Source organism: Pogona vitticeps, chromosome 4 (genome assembly GCF_051106095.1).
Source record: "Pogona vitticeps strain Pit_001003342236 chromosome 4, PviZW2.1, whole genome shotgun sequence".
NCBI classification, from domain to species: Eukaryota; Metazoa; Chordata; class Lepidosauria; order Squamata; family Agamidae; genus Pogona; species Pogona vitticeps.
This window is the reverse complement of record NC_135786.1, coordinates 1,171,848-1,191,972: the sequence shown is the minus strand read 5'-3', so window position 1 is coordinate 1,191,972 and position 20,125 is coordinate 1,171,848. Positions and strand designations below refer to the sequence as shown.

Sequence of the window (20,125 nt, the reverse complement as noted above, 5' to 3'; positions counted from 1 at the left end):
TTGCTCTGTCGGTGGTCCCAATCTTAATTTCACACAGCTCTGCCTTTCCTCAGGCTCTGCTGTTCACTAATGGGAAGTTCCCTCAGCGTAGCTGTCTTTTTGGCTTCAGCCTTGTCCCTTCAGAGCTTCACTAAACTCAGGACAGGCCAGCCCCACTACAGCCTCTGCCTTCTGGGCACTTTTCCCGCCAAAAAGGTTACCTCAGAGCTTCCCTGTCTAGTCCCAATCTGAAGTTTCAGCGCCCCTCTACTAGACCTGCTCCCCATGAGCCAGATCCTAGAAGGTTACCCACGCTTCGCCTCAGATTTCCCTGACTACAAACCCTTGCTCTGGGCACGATTCAGCCAAGGCCTCACTGGATCTCTTTGTAATCCCACCAGCTGGCACCACTTTTATATGTAACGACCTCCTTCCACCTCCCAAAGGAAAGTCACTACGTCACCACACTTCTACACTTCCGGTAGTCTGCCACCAACCATTCCCTGAATTGAGTCAGACAGACTGGAATGGATTTAAAAAATAAAAGAACTAAATGTTTATTGATTGGTACACATGGATTGGTAAAACACAAATATCATGTAATCAGGTAAAGAAAGGCTCAAGCTTATACAGACTCTACACACGTGTTCACACAGAACCAAACTCCTACTCTCCTCCCCATATAAAACTCCCACCTTATATATACACAACACAGCTCCTCCCCCTGATGTCCCGCCTTCCGACCACCATTGGATGATAACTTTCCCTCCAAACCCTTGAAGGACAGGTGACATCAGAGCTGACTTTAACAGCCACAAACAGGTTTTGCTCAACCCAAGGGAAAAATGTGTTCCTCCTAAACCCTCATGGAACTCATGCTCCAGATCATGTGCTGCCACCGTTGCATCACCTCTCTGTCACACTCCTAGCCCAGCCTCCTCCAGGAAAAGGTTTTATAACCCCCTTTCTGCACAGCTGAAGGCTCAGCCCTTCCGTACAGAGATTGGTAGCGCCATGAGATCAGGACTTGTCTTTGTGGCAGTGCTCTGCCTCTGCATCGGAATGACCGCAGGAGGTAAGCCACAAAGACTCCATTCCATCCAGGACAGAGGATGCCAGCTGGGAAGGGCTTGGCCCACTAGCCACCACGCAGCTCCAGCTGCTCTGATGGGAGCCTCCGAAGCTCTCCCTGCCACGAGCACATGGAAATCTGTTGGTGGAAGCCGGAGGTTGCGTGCAGGGAGAGGGACTGGAGATGACACTGGTGATCCATGGCCAAACCCTTCCACCCAAGAGGCTGCTTCCCCACATCCCCATCAATAGGGAGGGCCCCAGCCTAGCACCAGTCAAAACAAGGTTAAATTTTGGAGCACTACCGAAGAATTGCAAGGGATCAACCATTCCCTTTATAGCATCACCCACTTGGCACTGAGATATTTCAGATAACCTGGGGGGGGGAGGGAGACACTGGCATGGGCAGGGAACCACCAGGAGGTAGAAGCCAAACCTTGCAGAGCTCGGTGTCTGAGCCCTGGACATCTAGCATATGCAGATCTCCGGAGAGGGCCCCCTCCATCTCTGGCTTTCACTCCTGGGAACACTAACCCTTTCTCTGAAATTAGCATCCCCACACTACACATGTCTCTCCTCCAGGTAGTGCTGGGGGACAGAGGTGAACCCAGTGAGAAGCCCCTCTGGCTTCAGGAAGCATCCTGCACCGCCCAGCTACACCCCCCAGCCCTACCTGGGTTGACCTCTGGCGCTCAACGAGAAGCTTTCTCTCTCCAGGGCTTTCTTCCTTTTTTTTCCAGGAAAGCCTTCTCATCATGCGGGGCAATGCATGAAAGGTTAACCCATTGCCATTAGTCAATGCAACCTTGAGGGAGTCGTTTTGTTATGTTAAGAACAACATCCCTTAGGATGGATAGGGGAGCAAAAATTTGCAATGTTGAGGGAGTCATTTTCTTACTTTTAGAACAACATCCATTAGGATTAATAAGGGACTAAACATTTGCATTGAAACACTTCTGAAAAGGCCAAAAAGGTCATGGAAAAGCAACTAGAAAGCATGCAAGTAACTTGATTCCCACTTGTGCCATTTTTGAAAAGTTACTTTGTTTGCACCCAGTTACCAAAATAGGGCAACTTGTGATGGTAACTGGTTTACTTGTACGTCTTTACCTCCAGGTTTTTCTCCCAGGGTAGCAACCACCTCATGGCCAGACTGGGAAGCAGTGGGGTGACTTTGGTTCAGGGGATCCTGAACTGAGGACACTGAAATATATGACCGAGAATAGAGAATCACGTCCCAAGGAGCTTCCTTTAAGTCAACCATCAGGTGCAAGGACGGCTTGGAGGCTCACATACCAACCACCCTCCGTCTAAGGAAGTCCTAGGGACTTCCTGGCTTGTGCCAGATCTCACTTGCAAGGACACAAAGACACGTGCATGCTCCCCGTTCCTGTGGCTGTGCCGGGAAGCAGCTTGCCCAGTGTCACCAGTTAGCACTCCAGACTAGGCACCTGAAGGCAGGGTCCTTGACCTCCCCATGCATCTTCAAAGGGTTGGGGGTCATTCTCTGCCTCTCCAGCCTATGATGAGGAGTTCATGGGGTCAAGCCTGGCCCCCAAGTTGAAATGGCTTGCAAGGGCATCCTCTCCCCAGTTCTGGAGGTAATGGGGCTGTTTTGTTCCAGAGAAGCCTGGAAAGTGCTCCGAGCCCTACGGATTGGGCCCGTGCGTGGAAGCATGCACTTCGGATGATGACTGCCGTGGCAGACTGAGGTGCTGCAGCAACGGTTGCGGCCACACATGCCAGGAACCAGTCTTCAACGGTAAATGATTTTTTCTCTCAATGTTGAAACTGTGAGGTAGGGGCAATTTTATGACATAGAGAGAGGGGGGAGGGGGAGGGAGGGAGAAGAGTCCATGTGCCAGGCTACCTACAGGATCTTACTGCACTGGTTTATGACTGGACTAAATGTCAAGGGGAACCTTTACCTTTAGGACATATATATATAATGTGTATATAAATATACTGTACAAGATTAGATAGATAAACAGACCTACAGACAGACACACACAGAGAGATATGACATTCTGCCCTGGAACCCGCTCCTTGCACAGCTGAGGAGGAAGGAAGGGAGCCTGAGAAAAGGAGTCTACCTGCTCTTCAGAAGGGGCAAACTGTGGGAGAGCAGGCACACACAGGAGCCATTTCCAAGGTGTCCTGCTTGGCCCCCTCTCTTTGCCTGTCCTTGTCTCCCTCCCCCACTCCTGTTACCTGTCAATGTTGGTGCTCGACTCCAAGCACACAATAACCCTGGAGGGGGAGAAAGAAGAGGGCCAAGAGACCAAGTGACCCCCTCCTTGTCAGGAAAGGCGCAGGCAGGGTGGGGGAGGCCAGCCTTCTTTTCTTCGGAAGAAGTCCGGGAAAAGCTGCGGGGACACCTTGGGGGGAGGAGGATGCCGGGCCACGGGTGCAGACAGGGGTCGCCCCCTCCCCTCTCAAGGAGAGATGAAGCTAGGAATGCTGTGCAGGGGCCACCATCACTGGGGGGGGGGAGGCTCAGCGAAAGGACAACCTGGCCTGGAGGGGGAGGGAGGCTGCTTTCAGTCCTGGACTGAGTCAATCCCTCTCATATATTTCGCCTTCCTCTTTTCCGCCCACAATATCCACCTTTCCTAGGAGTCTCATCTCCTCTCACCTAGTGGCTGAGCCTGTTTTGGTTCCCCGGAGCCAGCGAGGGTGCTTTTAAGGAAGAAAAAGGGCATCACTACTATCCTCTCCCCCCCCCAGCCCCGTCTATCCATCACCACCGCCTCACCCTATTTCACCAGCGTCGCTTGATGTCTTCACAGATCCTGCAGCCTAGGAGGCTCCCCGGACGGAAGCCGGTCCGGCGAAACCCCGCAGAAGACCCCGCTCGGACGCTTCGGGAGCCCTTGGGGGCGGCAGTTGCAGGCTGTGTGTAAGGAGCGCCCCCCCCCACGGCTCTCCCGCTCCCCTGACCATCCCGCCTCCCGCCTTCTCACCAGCCGGCTCTCTCAATAAACACGTGTTCAATGCACTGCCTCGTCAGAGCTCTAGTCCATGCGTGCGTGTGTGGGCCTCCACCCCCTCTCCCCGGAGGCCAGGGAGCCCCTTGCCCCGGGCTCCGAAAGGGCCCCCCTCCCAAGGCACGGCGATCCTCCCCGGCCGGCAGCCTTTGGCCCTCCGGGATCCCGGGCCCCTGCGGTTGCTCCGTCTCTCCTGCCGCCGCGCTCAAGGGGATGCTTTGTGCCCCCCCACTTCTCTCTGGACTGAAAGGCACCCCCTCCACGAGGAGGGAAGTGGGCCGGTGGTGGATGCCGCCTCCAGGGATCTCCAGCCCCTGCGGTCACTCGATCTCCCCGTTCCCGGGGCATCCTGTTGAAGCAAGGCGAGTCTTCGTGGGGGGGTCCCTTGTACTTAACCCCCCTCTTTTGGGGATGGGGGGCTCGGAGCAAACCATTCCGTGTGACTTGAAGAGAGGCTCCTGCCCCAGGCGCACATTTCGGCCCCCACCAGCAGGCTGCCCACCCCCCTGCCACCTTCGCCCACCCCATCCAGCCGGGGCCAGGTCCCGGGCCAGCCACGCAGCCCCCTCGCGGGCGGGGCTCCCGTCGAAGCCCCCAAGGAAGGAGGACAGGCCCCTCGGAGCCCAGCACCAGCTGGCCCAGCAGTGCCCTGGGTGGGATTGGGGCCGCCGCTGCAGGGCAGGGAGGGATAGTGGTCGGAGTGGCTACACACCCTGGCTGTGAGAAAGGGGGCTGGGGGCACTGGAGGGGGGGGAGAGCCGCTTGCGCTTTCAGCTGCGCTCCGGAGACCTCCCGGTGACGCCCGCTGCCCTTTTAGCGCTGAAGGCACCGAAGACGAGGGGACGGGGTGGCCCCGAAGGAAGCCCGGCTTGGCCAGATGAGCCACCTTCTCCGCAGGGGCCAGCTCTGCCGAGAGCCCGTGCTTGGGGAGAGGGAAAAAGAGAGAGGGACTGCATGTCCCCAAATCCACAGCTGTTTCTGAGGCCACGGCGCACCCTGGAGGCCCAAGAAAGGCATGACAGCTCTTTCCCCTTTCAAAAGAATGGTCTTAACCAACCAGATAGGCGGGATATAAATAAAATAAATAAATAAATAAAATGAGCATAAAGGATTAAACAAAAAGACTTAAAGACGGTTAGCGACAGCAAAAACACATTCAAAGCAGGAAGGAACCACCATCCATTGAAAACCCCACTTGGGCAGCCATTCCTTAAAGCTTCCCGGAAGAGAGAGGTCTTGGTCTGCTTGCAGAAGGACAGCCGAGAAGGGGCCAGCCTGTCTTCCTGTGGCAGGGAGTTCCAGAGTTCAGGAGCAGCACCAGGGAAGGCCCTCCTCTCCCGTGTCCCCACCAGACACACCTGGGAATGTGGTGGGACTGAGATAAAGGCCTCTCCTGATGGTCTTAACATCTGGGCAGGCTCATAAAGAGAGCGATAGTCCTTGAGATCGCTTGGGACCCAGGATAAGCACCAACTGTTGGCCTGATCCCCGAAGCCAAGAGCTGAAAAATCCCTTGTCCAGCTTCAAGGGCAGTCCCACAGGTAACACACTACAGTAATCCAATCCAGAATTGATTAGGTGGAGAGATTGGCTGTTTTAGCTGGAGATCCTGCTGGGGGTGGAGAGAAGCCCTCCCAGATACCCCTGGCAGCCCCGTGTGAGGCAGGCTGCTCCCCTGACCTTACCCTAAGGAGAGCGGCCTCCCCAGAGGGCCTCCTTCGGGCTCTCCAGCCTCAGTTTCCGGGACCCCAAACCAGGTGTTCAACACCTGCAAAGCCTCACCCGACTTAGATCCTTACCAGCATATTGACCGTTCCTGGTGACTCTCGGCCAGCAGCTTCCTCTAGGCGTTTAAAAGGAAAAGAAGGGGTGATCCTTGTGAGACCTCCTAGCTCAAGTATCGGGAGGCAAAAATGCCCCAGTGTCCCTTTTTGCAGTTGGTCCTGCCCACAGGACAAAATCCACGGGAGTCCCTGTGCCACCAACACCCAGCCAGCCCGATGAATTTAACTGGAAAGGGGCCTTGCCTGATAGCGTCACAAGCCACGGAGAGAGAGAAAGGGGTGTCATGCAACAGGACCCCAACTCTCCTCGTCTGTCCCGCCAAATAATCATAAAACTATGGCTGCCTTCTAGATCCGTCCCGCCAGTTGATCCTCACGCCTGGCTAGCGGCTTGTGGCCGAGACGGGCAAGCATCGAAGCCACAGGCGGTCAGCTGCAGCTGTCCAAGGGCTTTGCCCGTCTCCTCATGCCTCAGCAGCTGAAATGGATCCCACCGTGTGCCAGATGGCATGGAGATCTGGGAACCTCTCCTGCCAGCATCCCATCGGTGGCATCGGGGGAGCGGGCAGGTGAAATGTCACTTCGTTTGTTTGACTGACTGGTACCTCGCCTTTCGTCCCCACCATTGGAAAACAAGGCAGCCGGTGGGATGAGAGACGAGAGTGGCTTGACCCTCAAACCGCCTTGCAAGCATGTCACGGCCAAATTGTGGAAAGCTCATCCCATCTCTCCCCACCCACCCCCCGCCCTCCGGTCATGGTCCAGCCACCACCAGAGGGCAGACGAGAACTTGTCAGTGGTGGAGAAGATGGAGAGAAAGCAGAGCCGGGAGCCCTCAGGGGTCGGAGATTTCCATTGCTAGACCTCAAGGAGACAAAAGGGTAGGTTTAATAGTCTTTAAGGTGCATAGCTTGTTGTGCACAGATGTGAAAATCGAAAAAGGCAAAGACCACATCTTCTCTCTCTCTCTCTCCAGACAGACACACACAGAGAGACAGAAACTTCTATTTTTCCACTGTCAAATGTCACTTCCACTTGATGGCTTCTTGATCATACCAAATAAATATTTTTCTGTATCTACCTGTGTGGCAATCAACCCTTTGTGGCCCCTAGTTCCTTGGGCTCCACACGAACACACGGCCTTTTCGCTGCCACCAGGTATTTTCTAACACCACTTCAAGTCCCACACAGGAGCTGCCACCCCTAAAAGGTCATATAACGTAGGAAGCAGGGTTTATGATTAAGTGTTCTTTTATTATTATTCAACAGGAAAATCATATATGAGTTTGTTCATGCAGTTTTTAAGATCATGCAGTCAATCACTTTACTATCAATTTTATATCTACCAACCCTGGATGACATCTTCACATCCCGCTGTCTGAGGAAGTCACACAGCATCCTGAGAGGCTCGTCCCATCCTGCTTATAACTTTTTTGAACTGTTACCATCTGGCAGAACATACAGAACAATTAAGACTCGGACCACACGTTTTCTGAATAGTTTTTATCCCAGAGCTATAATTGCAATTAATAATGAGCTTAAAGACCACCAGTAGTGAATAATTAGTTGGACTGTGTTACTTGGCCTGAGGTGTAGATGTTTGTATTTTTAGTGGGGGACTTCTAGTGGGTGGGGAGTGTTTGGGGAATTTTATGTGTGTGCATGTGTCTGGTCTCTGGGTGTCTGTGAATTTCGTTGTATGGGTATACTGTGTATATACTTACAATGACAATAAATTATATTATTATTATTATTATTATTATTATTATTATTATTATTATTATTATTATTATTATTATTATTATTATTATTATTATTATTATTATTATTATTATACGTTCATTCCTGCTGGTTCCATGTGTTTTACTTTTAAGTTCCTTTCCCAAACCCATTTGATCTGTTCCTGAACCCTAACACTCTCCGTATATCTTCTTCTGGTCCCTGACTCTTTCTACCTCTCCCTAACTCCAACTGTCTTTAACTTTCCCCGCAACTCCCTCTAACTGTCACTCTAACTCCGCCCCTCCTGCTCTTTCCTTGGCTCCTCCCCCTTAGCTGCTGTGATGGACATGCAGGAATGACGTCACCTTTTTGGATTCTGCTACAACCTGTAATTCTGATGATTCCATTTCCCACCAAATTAACCTTTCTGGATTATATATAACTTCCCCAATAAACTTCAAATGATTAGCCAGATAATAATTTTTTATGTTTGGTATACCTATACCACCTTTTTTCCCCCTTTTTTTATACCAATAGTTTTTATTTATTCTGGCTCTCTTCCCTTCATTATAATATTTATTAATAATTCCTTGCCAAAATTTAAAATTATCATCTGTTAAGCTGTATAGGTAACATTCTAAATAAATAATTAATTTTTGCCAAATTTTCATTTTTATCAGTGCAATCCTTCCAAACCAAGAAAGATTTAATTAGTATATTCCTGTAATCCCTTTTAAATTCTTCTTTTAGTTTATTATAATTATGTTCCTTTATTTTTTGAATATCTTTTACTAAATCTATACCTAAATATTTACCTGTTTTACATATCTTAAAATCATATTTATCAGCAAATCTTTCTTGTTCTATTTTATTATGATTAAACATTATTTCAGATTCTTGCCAATTTATGTGTTATCCAGTTATTTCTTGCAGATTTTTCCAAATGAATTTTATTTCTATCTATAATTTCCAAAGGGTTTTTCACTGTCAATAGGGAATCATCAGCAAATAAATTAATATTTATTTTATTATTTTCACCCATACCTTCAAATCATTCCTTACTGCATTTGCAAACATTTCAATAATCAAACAAAACAGGAAAAGAGGGCAACCTTGTCTAGTGCCCCGACCTGGAGCTCTTCTGTCATCCCATCATTATTCAGTATTCTCCACATATATTTTATTTATTATCCCTCTAAATTTCTTTCCAAACCCCCAACCCTTTAAGAGAATCTTTAATGTTGGCCATTCTACACAATCAAATGCCTTAAAAATATCAAATGATAAAATACCTGCCTTTGAATTATATTTTTCTATAATATATAGTGAGGAGGAATTAAAGAGGGTGAAAGAGGAGAGAGCAAAAAACGGTCTGAAGCTCAACATCAAAAAAACTATGATCATGGCCACTGGTCCCATCACCTCCTGGGAAACTGAAGGGGAAGATATGGAGGCAGTGACAGACTTTACTTTCTTGGGCTCCGTGATCACTGCAGATGGAGACAGCAGCCACAAAATTAAAAGACGCCTGCTTCTTGGGAGGAAAGTGATGACAAACCTTGGCAGCATCTTAAAAAGCAGAGACATCACCTTGCCAACAAAAGTCCGAATAGTCAAAGCTATGGTTTTTCCCGTTGTGATGTATGGAAGTGAGAGCTGGACTATAAAGACACAACTATGGGAGGCAGTGGAAGATAGGAGGGCCTGGCGTGCTCTGGTCCATGGGGTCACGAAGAGTTGGACACGACTAAACGACTAGACGACAACGATAATATATACAATATTCAAAACCCTCCTAGTTAAATTTTCCATTTGACTCCCTGTAAAAACCCATTTTGATCCTCTTTAATACCAGGATTGCAGTAAATATCTTTGCATCTTGATTTAATAATGAAATAGGTCTATATAATCCGTGCAGAAAAAATCACTGCTAAGCGATAACATCGCTAAGTGAAAATAAAAAGCCCATAGAAACGCATTAAAACGTGATTAATGCGTTCCTATGGGCTAAAAACTCACCTTTAAGCGAAGATCCTCCATAGGGGCGGCCATTTTCGGTGCCCCTTAAGTGAGAAAACACAGCGGGCGGCCATTATGTTTACCCGGCGGCCATTTTGAAACCGCCGATCAGCTGTGCGAAAATAGTGGCTTTGCGATGATCGCTTCCCTGCGATCATCGCAAAGTGAAATTTTCCGATAGGGACCATCTGGCAAAAAGTCCATCGCAAAGCGATTTCATCGCTATACAGAGCGATCGCTATGCGAGGCACCTCTGTATTAATGAATGTTTCCAAGAGTATGGTATTTTCTCTCCTTCCAATATCCCATTATAAATTATTTTTAATTTGGGGGTCAGTATTGATTTAAAAGCTTTATAATATTCTGATCCCATTCCATCAAAGCCTGAAGTTTTACCATTTTTTAGTTTGTTGATGATCTCTATAATCTCTTCATCCTTTATCTTTTTTTCTAATTCTTGTAGTATCTAATTTTTCTTTCATTAGGCTACAATTCTTTCCTGATTTCTCTCTGATCACTCCAGTTATATTCTTTGATCTTTTAGTTTGAGCTTTCCTAGGTGTCCCGCTTGGCCCCCTCTCTTTTCCTGTCCTTGTCTTCCTCCCCCACTCGTGTTACCTGTCAATGTTGATGCTCGACTCCAAACACACAGCAAATAACTCAGGAACCCTGGAGGGGGAGAAAGAAGATGGCCAAGAGACCAAGTGGCCGGGAAGACATCTTTGGGGAGAGGCCTTGCAGACTGGCAGCCCTCCAGGCTGGGCAAACCCACGCTGCCTTCCCTCTCCCTACGGCTTCGGATTTTCCCACGCCTTCAGCCACATTCACGCTTCCCGTTTCCTTTCTCCCCCCAGTAAAGCCTGGCGAATGCCCCAAGTTCAAACTCCCTCCTGGGCTGCCCTGCAAACTGGAATGCCGTCAAGTTTCTGACTGCAAAGGAAGAGAGAAATGTTGCCCTCAGGGCTGCAGCAACGTCTGTTTCCCAGCCAGTAAGTTGGAGAGATAGTGCTTGCACACACACACGAATGCACACAGACCATAACAGGCTCCCATCTGTCACCCCCACATGTGCCTCTTGTAAGCAATCCCCCATCTCCAAGGAGATTAAGGGGAAGCCGCAGAAGGAGAGATTCCAGAAAATTAGTCAGTCCTTTTCAGCTAAGACGAGCCCTAGATCTCAGGCAGGCCCTGCACTAATTTTCCTTCCTCAAGTCCATCCCCTTTGTTAAGTACAAACAAGAAGCACAGACAATCCATGAGTTTACACTCAGGCAGATCTGGGCTCTATATGGTAGCAAATGCACATGGCCAATTAGATAGGTTAGTCTGTTCAAGAAACCAATCCATGCAATTCCAAAACATTACTGCTTTATTAAGACATATGGTTCAGAAAAGATTTCAGATTATAGTAAAGCATTTCAGTTAGAAACATTTTCATATCAAGGCTGACAGATCACCCCCACCACTCCAGCTATAAAAATAAAACAAGAAATGCATTCTAAACTAGGATAATGCATAAGCGTAGTCATTCTTACGTATCTTGAGACTTCACAGTCCATAGTCCAACTGGTAAGGTAAAATCCAGTAGTAATCCATTAGTCCATGTTGGCAAAAAGGCTCCATTCAAAAGTTATAATCCATTTTGGGGAAAAGCACATGTCTGTCCTTTCTCAGTCAAACTCCATCTTTTTCCAACTTCTACCAACTTCCTTCTTCTTCCCAGAATTCTTCATAAGGAACACCCCCTCCTGGGTCTTGTTGTCCCTCCTAACTTTCTCATGGGAGCTTGAGTTGTTATCATGTCTTGTAGCAGAATTATTATGACTACCAGGAATGTAACTCTCTGGCTCTCCTTAGCAACTAGATAACCAGAGAACAAAGCTTCTCTGAAACAGCATGTAAAATTTTCCTACCACAGACACAGACATTAAATCAAGATGGATGCTATTGGGACAATCTTAGGACTACATATCCCATTCTAATACACATAAAAACACAAATCGTTACACCTCTTTCTGCTCAATTTGCCCAGCCCCCAGCTGAAAACCAAGCAGTCCCATTTCTAGGCTGCTCGGCTGCTGTTTGTCTGCTTCGGCATCCATGGCTGTCTCCTGCACCCGAACCCCAATTCCACTCCTGGCCGGGCCCTTGGGCTCCCAGAAGAAGCCTACGAGGGGCTCCTGGGGTAGACCTTCCCCTCGCACCGCAAAGTGGGTGGTGCCCGCCTGCTGCCAGGCCCTTCCCTCCACTTCCCCTGCCCATCCTCGGGAGCCCTCCCTGGAGTTGTTCTCCCCTCACGGAAGTGGAAGAGGCCCTGTGTGGGGCGGAGAGGCTGGCCCCCAAGGTCAAAGCCGGAGGGGGGGGCTCTGTCCATCCCCCCAGGGGCTCTGAAAGACCAGAAATGGAACAGAGGCCCCCCCATGTGAAAGGCTGCCCCTCGTGGCCTGAGCACCCAATTGGGGGGCAGGGGACGATGGAAGAGGGGGATGACTCTGGGCACCAGTTGAGTTTCCACGAGTGACTCCTCTTTGTCAGGAAAGGCGGAGGCAGGGTGGGGGAGGAGAGCCTTCTTTTCTTAGGAGAAGCCGAGGAAAAGCTGCAGGGACTCCTAGGCGGAGGAGGAGGCCGGCCCAGGGGCGCAGACAGGGGTCGCCCCCTCCCCTCTCAAGCAGAGATGAAGCCAGGAAAGCCACGCAGGGGCCACCACGGGGAGGCTCACCGAAACGACAACCTGGCCAAATATGCAAAATATGTTCACTACCTTATGGAATGCGAAGAACTGGAGATTTTTAAAAAATCTAGGAGGTTGCGCTCAGGGCGTTCAACTCAGAAAAGGCGGGATGGGGAACCCTGGTCGTTCAGCCAGACTGGGAGGAAGGGAAACCAAATCTTCTTTGATTTTGAGTGATTTATTTCACCTCTGCCAATCCCCGTTTTGGGGCGGAAGGAGCTTGGTGCTTAAACCTTTCAAACAGAGGAGGAGGGGGAGGCGTTTCCACCCCTCCCGGACATCAGATATCAGAGTGTCTCCGGCTGCACAGGCAGGCAGCCAAGTTCTTCCCGGACTCTACACACAAGGGCTGTGCAACCCCCTGCCACTGACACATCCGGCATCCTCCGAAAGGGCCCCCTGTCCTGTCATATCCTCCCCCTCCCCTCCCACCCCTCTTTATCCAACGCCACCGCCCGGGGCCCCTTTTCACCAGCTTCGCTTGATGTCTTCACAGGTCCTGCAGCCTAGGAGGCTCCCGGGATGGAAGCCGGTCCGGAGAAACCCTGTGGAAGACCCTGCTTGGACGCATCGGGACCCCTTGGGAGGGCAGTCGCAGGCTGCCTCTAAGGAGTGCTCCCCGCCCCGCGGCTCTCCCGCTCCCCTGACCATCCCGCCTTCAGCCTTCTCAACCCGGGCGAGAAGGGGGCCCATGGTGGAGTCTGGCTTCTGGGATCCCCGGCCCCTGCGGTCACTCCGTCTCCCCGTTCTCGTTGCATCCTGTTGAAGCAAGGCGAGACTTCGGGGGGGCTTGTACTTAACCCCCTTTTTGGGGGGATGGGGGGCTTGAAGAGAGGGTCCTGCCCCAGGCATACATTTCGGCCCCCACCAGCAGCCTGCCCAATCCATTCCTCCTTTGCCCCCCCCCCACTGCTACCTCCTTCTTGTGGGAGCCATGATTTTGGGCCCCAGGGGAGGGGACAGCCTCCGACTCCTTCACACGAGAAACCCCCCTCCAGCTCGGGCCAGGGTCCTGGGCTAGCCACATGGCGCCCTCGCAGGAGGGGCTTCTGTTGCAGCCCCCGAGGGAGGACGAGAGGCCCCTCGGAGCCCAACACTGCTGGCCCCACTGCCGCACGTATAGGGTTGCCAGATACAGTACATGGGTACCAAAAGGAGGACATGGAAAGACCAAAAAAAAAGTACAGAGGAGGACGTATTGAATGGTTCATTTGAATTGCTCCATCTTAAACCCGCAATCAATACAGTGCGCTCGGGCACTGCTTGCTCCTGACTGGCTTGGCAGGTGGTTGGGGGTGGGGAAAGATAGGGGGAGGGGGGTCCTTCCACCTCTCCCCCTCCCATCCAAAATTATAACATAAAATATACAAAAACCTGACATTTTAAAGGTTTTTATCTTTGCCTGCCCCACAGAGGACATTAGGCTGACGTTGGGCAACCCTACCCACATAGGATTGGGGTTGTCACCACAGGGCAGGGAGGGTTAAAGGCTGGAGCGCCTGTCGGGGCACACCCCTGTCCCCCCCCAGCTCTGAGAAGTGGGGCTTGGGACGCCGGGGGGGGAGCTGCCCCATGTGCGCACTACCTTGGCTGCGTTCTGAAGACTTCCTGGTGGCACGCACTGCCTTTTTGTGACATAAAGACAAAAAGAAGCAAGCATAGCAGGCCAGCGGAGCAAACTCTGCTCAGTGGAGAACACCAGGTCCCACATGGGTGGGGCCGTTAACATCCTGGAGATATGTCCAAGGCAGCCATGGTTTCCGAGAACTCAAGAGCTGGTCCAGAAACCTCCGCCTGGATGTTGAAATCATCCAAGACCAATGGCCTTGGGGATCCCAACAGAGCTGCAGAGATGAAGTCCGCCAGCTCCCGTAAGGAAATGGCTGGGTTGCGGGGAGCACGGCAGACCAGCAAGATCCCAATCTCATCCCTGGCCCCAATCGACATGTGAAGGGTCTACAGACCTGGCATCGCCACAGCAGAGAGCCTAACAACCTCAAGAGTATTTCCATAAACCATGACCACACACACACACACACACACACCCCTCCAGTCTTTCATGATGTTGGACAGCATAAGCAAGAGAACAGGCAAGAGACAGAGGCACACCCCCGTCACTGCCCATCCAAGTTTCGGTTATGCAAGCCAGATCTGCCTCCGCCTCCAGAAAAAGATCTCGGATCAGCTGGGACTTATTGGATACAGATCTGGCATTCAACAACACCAGCTTTAGAGTGGAGGGGTGGCTGGGCTGGCTACCTGGTCACAGAGCCAGAACAGTAGACAGCCTTCAAACATCTGTCCTATAATCCATATACTATATTGCTTCTGTTCTGTTTTGGTGCCCGATACTTTGGGTGGACGAGACTCTGGGTTAGTGTGTTTGTGGGTTTCAAGTGCACGAGGATGTAGTGTTTACCAAAAATCATTTTGAGCTTTTCAGACACACCCACCATGTGAGGAATGACAAGGTTCTCCCATCAGCTCTGGGTCTCGGCCTGTTCCATTATCCTCCTGGATCGGGATATAGCCTTGTTAAATGTCCCGACCTTGATATCCATTTTGGATATCCACAGGCCTTAAAGACTGTCCTCAGATGTTCAGCTTCATTCTTCTTCGCTTCTGTGGAGGTGAGGATGTTTCTTGCTGCCCTTTCATCCATCCCCAGAAAGATTAGGACCACACAAACCAGAAAGATCACTCTTAATGATTGCTAATAACCCATGACAATGGGTGGAGAATTTATTTATTTGATTTATTTATTTGATTTCTACCCCGCCCCTCTAGACACCGTCTACTCGGGGCGGCTTACAGTCCTTCTGCAGGAAGGCGAAGGACTGCAGAAGTGGGATTATCCCTCACCCCCACCCCCACCCCGTCCTTCCCCCTTCTAAGGAGCCTACTCAGACCAGGTGGAAGGGAAACCCATTTGGAGATATCAGGGATTTTCCAACAACTCTCTTCAGCCTGAAAACGCTACTTGGATTTGTAGTGAAACGTTTCAACCTAAAAAGAAAGAAGTCCAGTTGCCATGACTTAAATCACAGACACTGTGCTAGAAAAACATAACTTTACAACTGTCTGGATGAGAGGCAAGAGGTGCTGATCTGACAAGAATGTTCTCCCTGTCAGGGCATAATCGCCCCCATTGAAGAGTATGCCATGACAGCAGGAACATCCCTACTCAAAGAATCTCCAAACCATTTTTAAAATTATTTTTCTCCCCTATTAAAGAAGATGTTGCACCAATAACATCACAGCCTCTTTGGATCACTACAGGCAACCACACAGGCCAGAAGCTAAAACAGAGTGAAATGAGTAGCACTGCTCAAAAACTAACAAGCCAGCCAGCAAGCAAACGCAAGCAAGCCTCAGCAGGCAGAGCTAAAAAGCACCCAAAGGCTATCCAGAAATACCAGCCTTACCCCTGACTCATTGTACATCAGGTAACTGATGGAAAATCCATCCAGTGTAACCATACCAACTCCAGCACGAACCATCCGGTGAATTGCAGTACCGTCAGTTTGTCTCTTTGCCAGAGTGATTGTACCACCAAGGCGAAAACCTCTGTGTCTACTGACGCCTGGTGGTGCAAGAAGGAAGGGCCATCAGGCACGGGGGAAGCTCAGCTCCTGGCTTCCCTGGAGGAAAGTGCCCCTTGGCACTGGCCTGGCTTGAGGGCTTCACCGCAGTCTTAATTCCTAGCAAGAAGGAAACAGACCTCACAGGTTTGAGATAAACCTGATGGGAATTGTTAATTCAGTTTTGTAAAACAGTTGTAAAGAGCCTGAAAATGATGTAAGTATTTGTAAGGATCTATGTAAAGAAAGCAGAATACATCATGCGGAAGGCTGGACTGGAAGAAACCCAAGCCGGAATTAAGATTGCCGGAAGAAATATCAACAACCTCCGATATGCAGATGATACCACTCTGATGGCAGAAAGTGAGGAGGAATTAAAGAACCTTGTAATGAGAGTGAAAGAGGAGAGTGCAAAAAACGGTCTGAAACTCAACATCAAAAAAACTAAGATCATGGCCACTGGTCCCATCACCTCCTGGGAAATTAAGGGGAAGATATGGAGGCAGTGTCAAATTTTATCTTCCTGGGCTCCATGATCACTGCAGATGGAGACAGCAGCCCTGAAATTAAAAGGCGCCTTCTTCTTGGGAGGAAAGCGATGACAAATCTTGACAGCATCTCGAAAAGCAGAGACATCACCTTGCCAACAAAAGTCCGAATAGTCAAAGCTATGGTTTTTCCTGTCGTGATGTATGGAAGTGAGAGCTGGACCATAAAGAAAGCAGACCGCCGAAGAATTGATGCCTTTGAATTGTGGTGCTGGAGGAGGCTCTTGAGAATCCCCTGGACTGCAAGGAGAACAAACCTATCAGTTCTAAAGGAATGCTCACTTGAAGGACAGATCCTGAAGCTGAGGCTCCAGTACTTTGGCCATCTCATGAGAAGAAAAGAGTCCTTGGAAAAAACCTTGATGTTAGGAAGGTGTGATGGCAAGAGGAGAAGGGGACGACCGAGGATGAGATGGCTGGACAGTGTCTGCGAAGCAACCAACATGAACCTGACACAACTCCGGGAGGCAGTAGAAGACAGGAGGGCCTGGCGTGCTCTGGTCCATGGGGTCACGAAGAGTCGGACACGACTAAACGACTAAACACACATGTAAAGAAAGAATGTAAAATGATGATTAAAACAGCTGTGAGAGAAGCCAAGGATTGGCTGAACCTGGAATAAAGCCAGCAGCCTCAGCACACACAACTGAGGTGGTGTCCTGGATTGTGGAGGAGAAGAAGTGCTACTGGACTGATTTACAAGGACATCGACTACAGAACTGATCTATGGACTGAACTTTGTTTGATATTGCCATGTATGACCATTGGACTGAATGAGGACAAAGCTGTATATATATCTTGCAACAAACCTAGTATAATATAACTGTTCTCCTAGCAAGTATTGTCTCTTTGCTTGGTGACTCATTGAGCAACTTTGTCTTTCTGGGAAAATCTCGTTGGCACCCCCTGGCACACTAACAACTCTGTCAAGACCCGTGGCCGGACTCTTCTTCCAGGTCTCCATGGCCAACCGGGACAATGTTTGGGCTCCCTTAAGGTGAACCCAGATCCCTGTAATGGCTGTGCTCCTTTTCTGGTTCCTCTTCCACTTCTATGAATTTCTGGCCCATTTTTTGCTCCAGCACCTGAGCGTATCATCATTTTCTCCCACAGCATTTTGACACCGCTGGCTTCTTTTCCCTCCTCTCTCGGCTCCATCTTTCTTGGACTCTAAGAAAAGGCGAGCCAGTGGACCAGGCCAGGAGGGGCAAAAGGCAGCCTGTGGGTCACACGAGGGCCCTATATAGCTCCCGAAGGCCCCAGTGCCACCCACACCACCCTGGGCCCCACACAGCTGACAAAAACTGCCAAATGAATGGCACAACAGCAAAAGACTCCACATGACCGTGGCCAGGTGGGCTTGGTGGGCACAGGCACGTGAAGAGAGCTCTCTGGGGAAGGGCTCCGTGGCGGCCAACGGAGGGAGGCCACTCTCGGACCTACATTAGGAACCCAGGTTTCTCTCGGAGGTGGTCCCTCTGCCACAGCCGCTTGGAAGCCGTTGTTTTGTGCTGGTTCTTTTGGCAGAGGAGAACAGTCCATTTGTGGCGTGCGGATCGTGTCTCTCTCAAAGGCCCCTCCCTTCCTTTGTTCATCAGTCCATGTGGATACCTGTAATGTTGAGTTTGAGAAGGAGGATGCATGGGAAATGTTGAGTCAAAGCATTCTAACAACACCTTGCTCACTTGGCAAGGACTAATTGGGAAGCAGATCAAAGTGTTATGAGGCGTTACCCAACGGAAACCTCACCTTGGTTTCAGCTAAACTGGGCACAGTATTAGATGCGTCCATGTAATTAACATCCACCCTATGTGGCCGGGGGGGCAGGAGGGTGGTTTTTGGATGTTTCTTTGTTTACATTGTAATATCAGCAGCGACTTCCTTCCTGGCAGGTCCAGCTGCCCTCCTGTTTTCCAGGCGGAAGACCCCAGGTTCCATCTTTGGGACATCCATCACAGACTTGAAAGACACCACTGGATGGAAACCCCATGGGTTTTCTGCAATGGCTCAGCTCAATGGCCCTTGGTTCTCCCTTTCATCTCTAGAACCTCATGGGTTCTGTGGCTCCTGCCAGACCCCTAGACAGTCATGGTCACTCAGGGTCAAGCAGACCAAGGAAGAAAAGAAGCCCGAAGGAGCCAGGGTCAGGGCTCCCTACCGTTTCTGGGTTGTCCATCCTGCACCCGCTCAGCACTCAAGCCGCCACTTCCTTGAGGTGTAGCACCTCACTCACGACCTCCAGACTACGGTCCCATGTTTTTCGCATTGCTGCTAAATAGCATGGGGAGCACAATGCTGCAGAGGATATGTCATCCTTCAACAGTTGGATTCCATGGAAAACATCTGAAGGGGGAGGTGGTGAAACCACACCTTGATGAACTCACCTGCTTCAAAAGCACCCTTTGGGCTTCCTGACCTTTTTCATTAGTGACTTTGCATAACCTGAACATGAGCCTGGAGTTTCCCTCTTCCTGGTACCCGTGACAGCCTTTCCCGTTCCTGCTCTGGGATTTCCTTGCCAGAGAGGCCATGGAACAGGGAGGGCAGAAAACGCCAGATTAAAGCTAGCAATGGCGAGGCTAGGACTCAGCCCCCTCACGGCACCTAGAACACGGTGTAGGACAGGACCAGTTAAATCAAGCAGCTGGCAGGAAAGGGAGTTCTCCTCCCCCACACCCATCTCAGCACTCTAGATGTCAATTAAAGGCCGGTGAGGATTGAGAGAAGGACAATGAGCCACACAACCCTTTGCCAGCAGAGGAGGAGTCCCCTTCAGCTGCTGGACGGGTAGAGGAACAATTTCCTGTACCCATCCAGGAAGCCAGATTTCGGTTAAATATCAGAAAAAAACTTCCTAACTGTTAGAGCAGGACGACGGTGCAACTAGTGACCTCGCGAGTTGGTGAGTGCTCCAACCCTGGAGAAATTCAAGAAGAACTTGGATAATCCCCTGGCAGATCTGCTTTGATTGTATTCCTGCGTTCAGAAGGGGTTTGGACTTGATGGCCTTATGGGCGACTCCAATTTCACTTTTCTATGATTCTATGATTCCCAGTTCGCCCCGTACCACTGGGGTTCCAGCTTCCTGGAGGTGTTTCCACAGTACTTGTAAAGTGTTGCCAACTGAAGGACACAAGAAAAACACCCCTTATCCCTTTGGGCCTCTGACAAGATGGATGGTGCAAGATTTTGCCACCTTTCCGACCCCCACCAGAAGCAGACAAACCCAGGCAGCGTGAACTGGGTTCTGTGACAAGCATAAGCCACAAACAGGTTTTGCTCAACCCCAGGCACAAACGCCTTCCTCCGAAAACCAGATGGAGCTCATGCTCCACTTCGTGTGCTGCCACCGTTGCATCACCTCTCTGTCACACTCCTAGCCCAGCCTCCTCCAGGAAAGGGTTTATAACTCCCTTTCTGCACAGCTGAAGGCTCAGCCCTTCCATACAGAGATCGGCGGCACCATGAGATCGGGACTTGTCTTTGTGGCAGTGCTCTGCCTCTGCATCGGAATGACTGCAGGAGGTAAGCCGTGCAGGGATGCCGCGGGCCTAAAGGCTCCATTCCATCTGGGGCAGAGGATGCCAGCTGGGAAGGGCTTGGCCCACTAGCCACCATGCAGCTCCAACTGCTCTGATGGGAGCCTCCGAGGCACTCCCCACCACAAGCACATGGAAAGCTGTCGGTGGAAGCTGGAGGTTGC

General features: G+C 50.4%; 1 protein-coding gene and 1 long non-coding RNA gene across 2 annotated transcripts in view; both read left to right on the top strand.

Moving 5' to 3' along the window:
• Nucleotides 1–12,839, top strand: part of LOC144588805 (WAP four-disulfide core domain protein 18-like) — a 44,665-nt gene extending 31,826 nt beyond the window's left edge. Inside the window, exons 3-4 of the mRNA XM_078392238.1 lie at nucleotides 10,417–10,551; nucleotides 12,790–12,839. Coding sequence (XP_078248364.1) covers nucleotides 10,417–10,551; nucleotides 12,790–12,803 — 149 coding nt within the window. The 3' untranslated portion in view covers nucleotides 12,804–12,839. The remainder of the gene's footprint in view (nucleotides 1–10,416; nucleotides 10,552–12,789) is intronic.
• LOC140706459 (uncharacterized) lies at nucleotides 2,555–4,048 on the top strand. The gene is made up of 2 exons (XR_013544519.1): nucleotides 2,555–2,812; nucleotides 3,840–4,048. It is a non-coding gene; the product is annotated as an uncharacterized LOC140706459 (long non-coding RNA).
• Nucleotides 12,840–20,125: the final 7,286 nt, after the last annotated feature.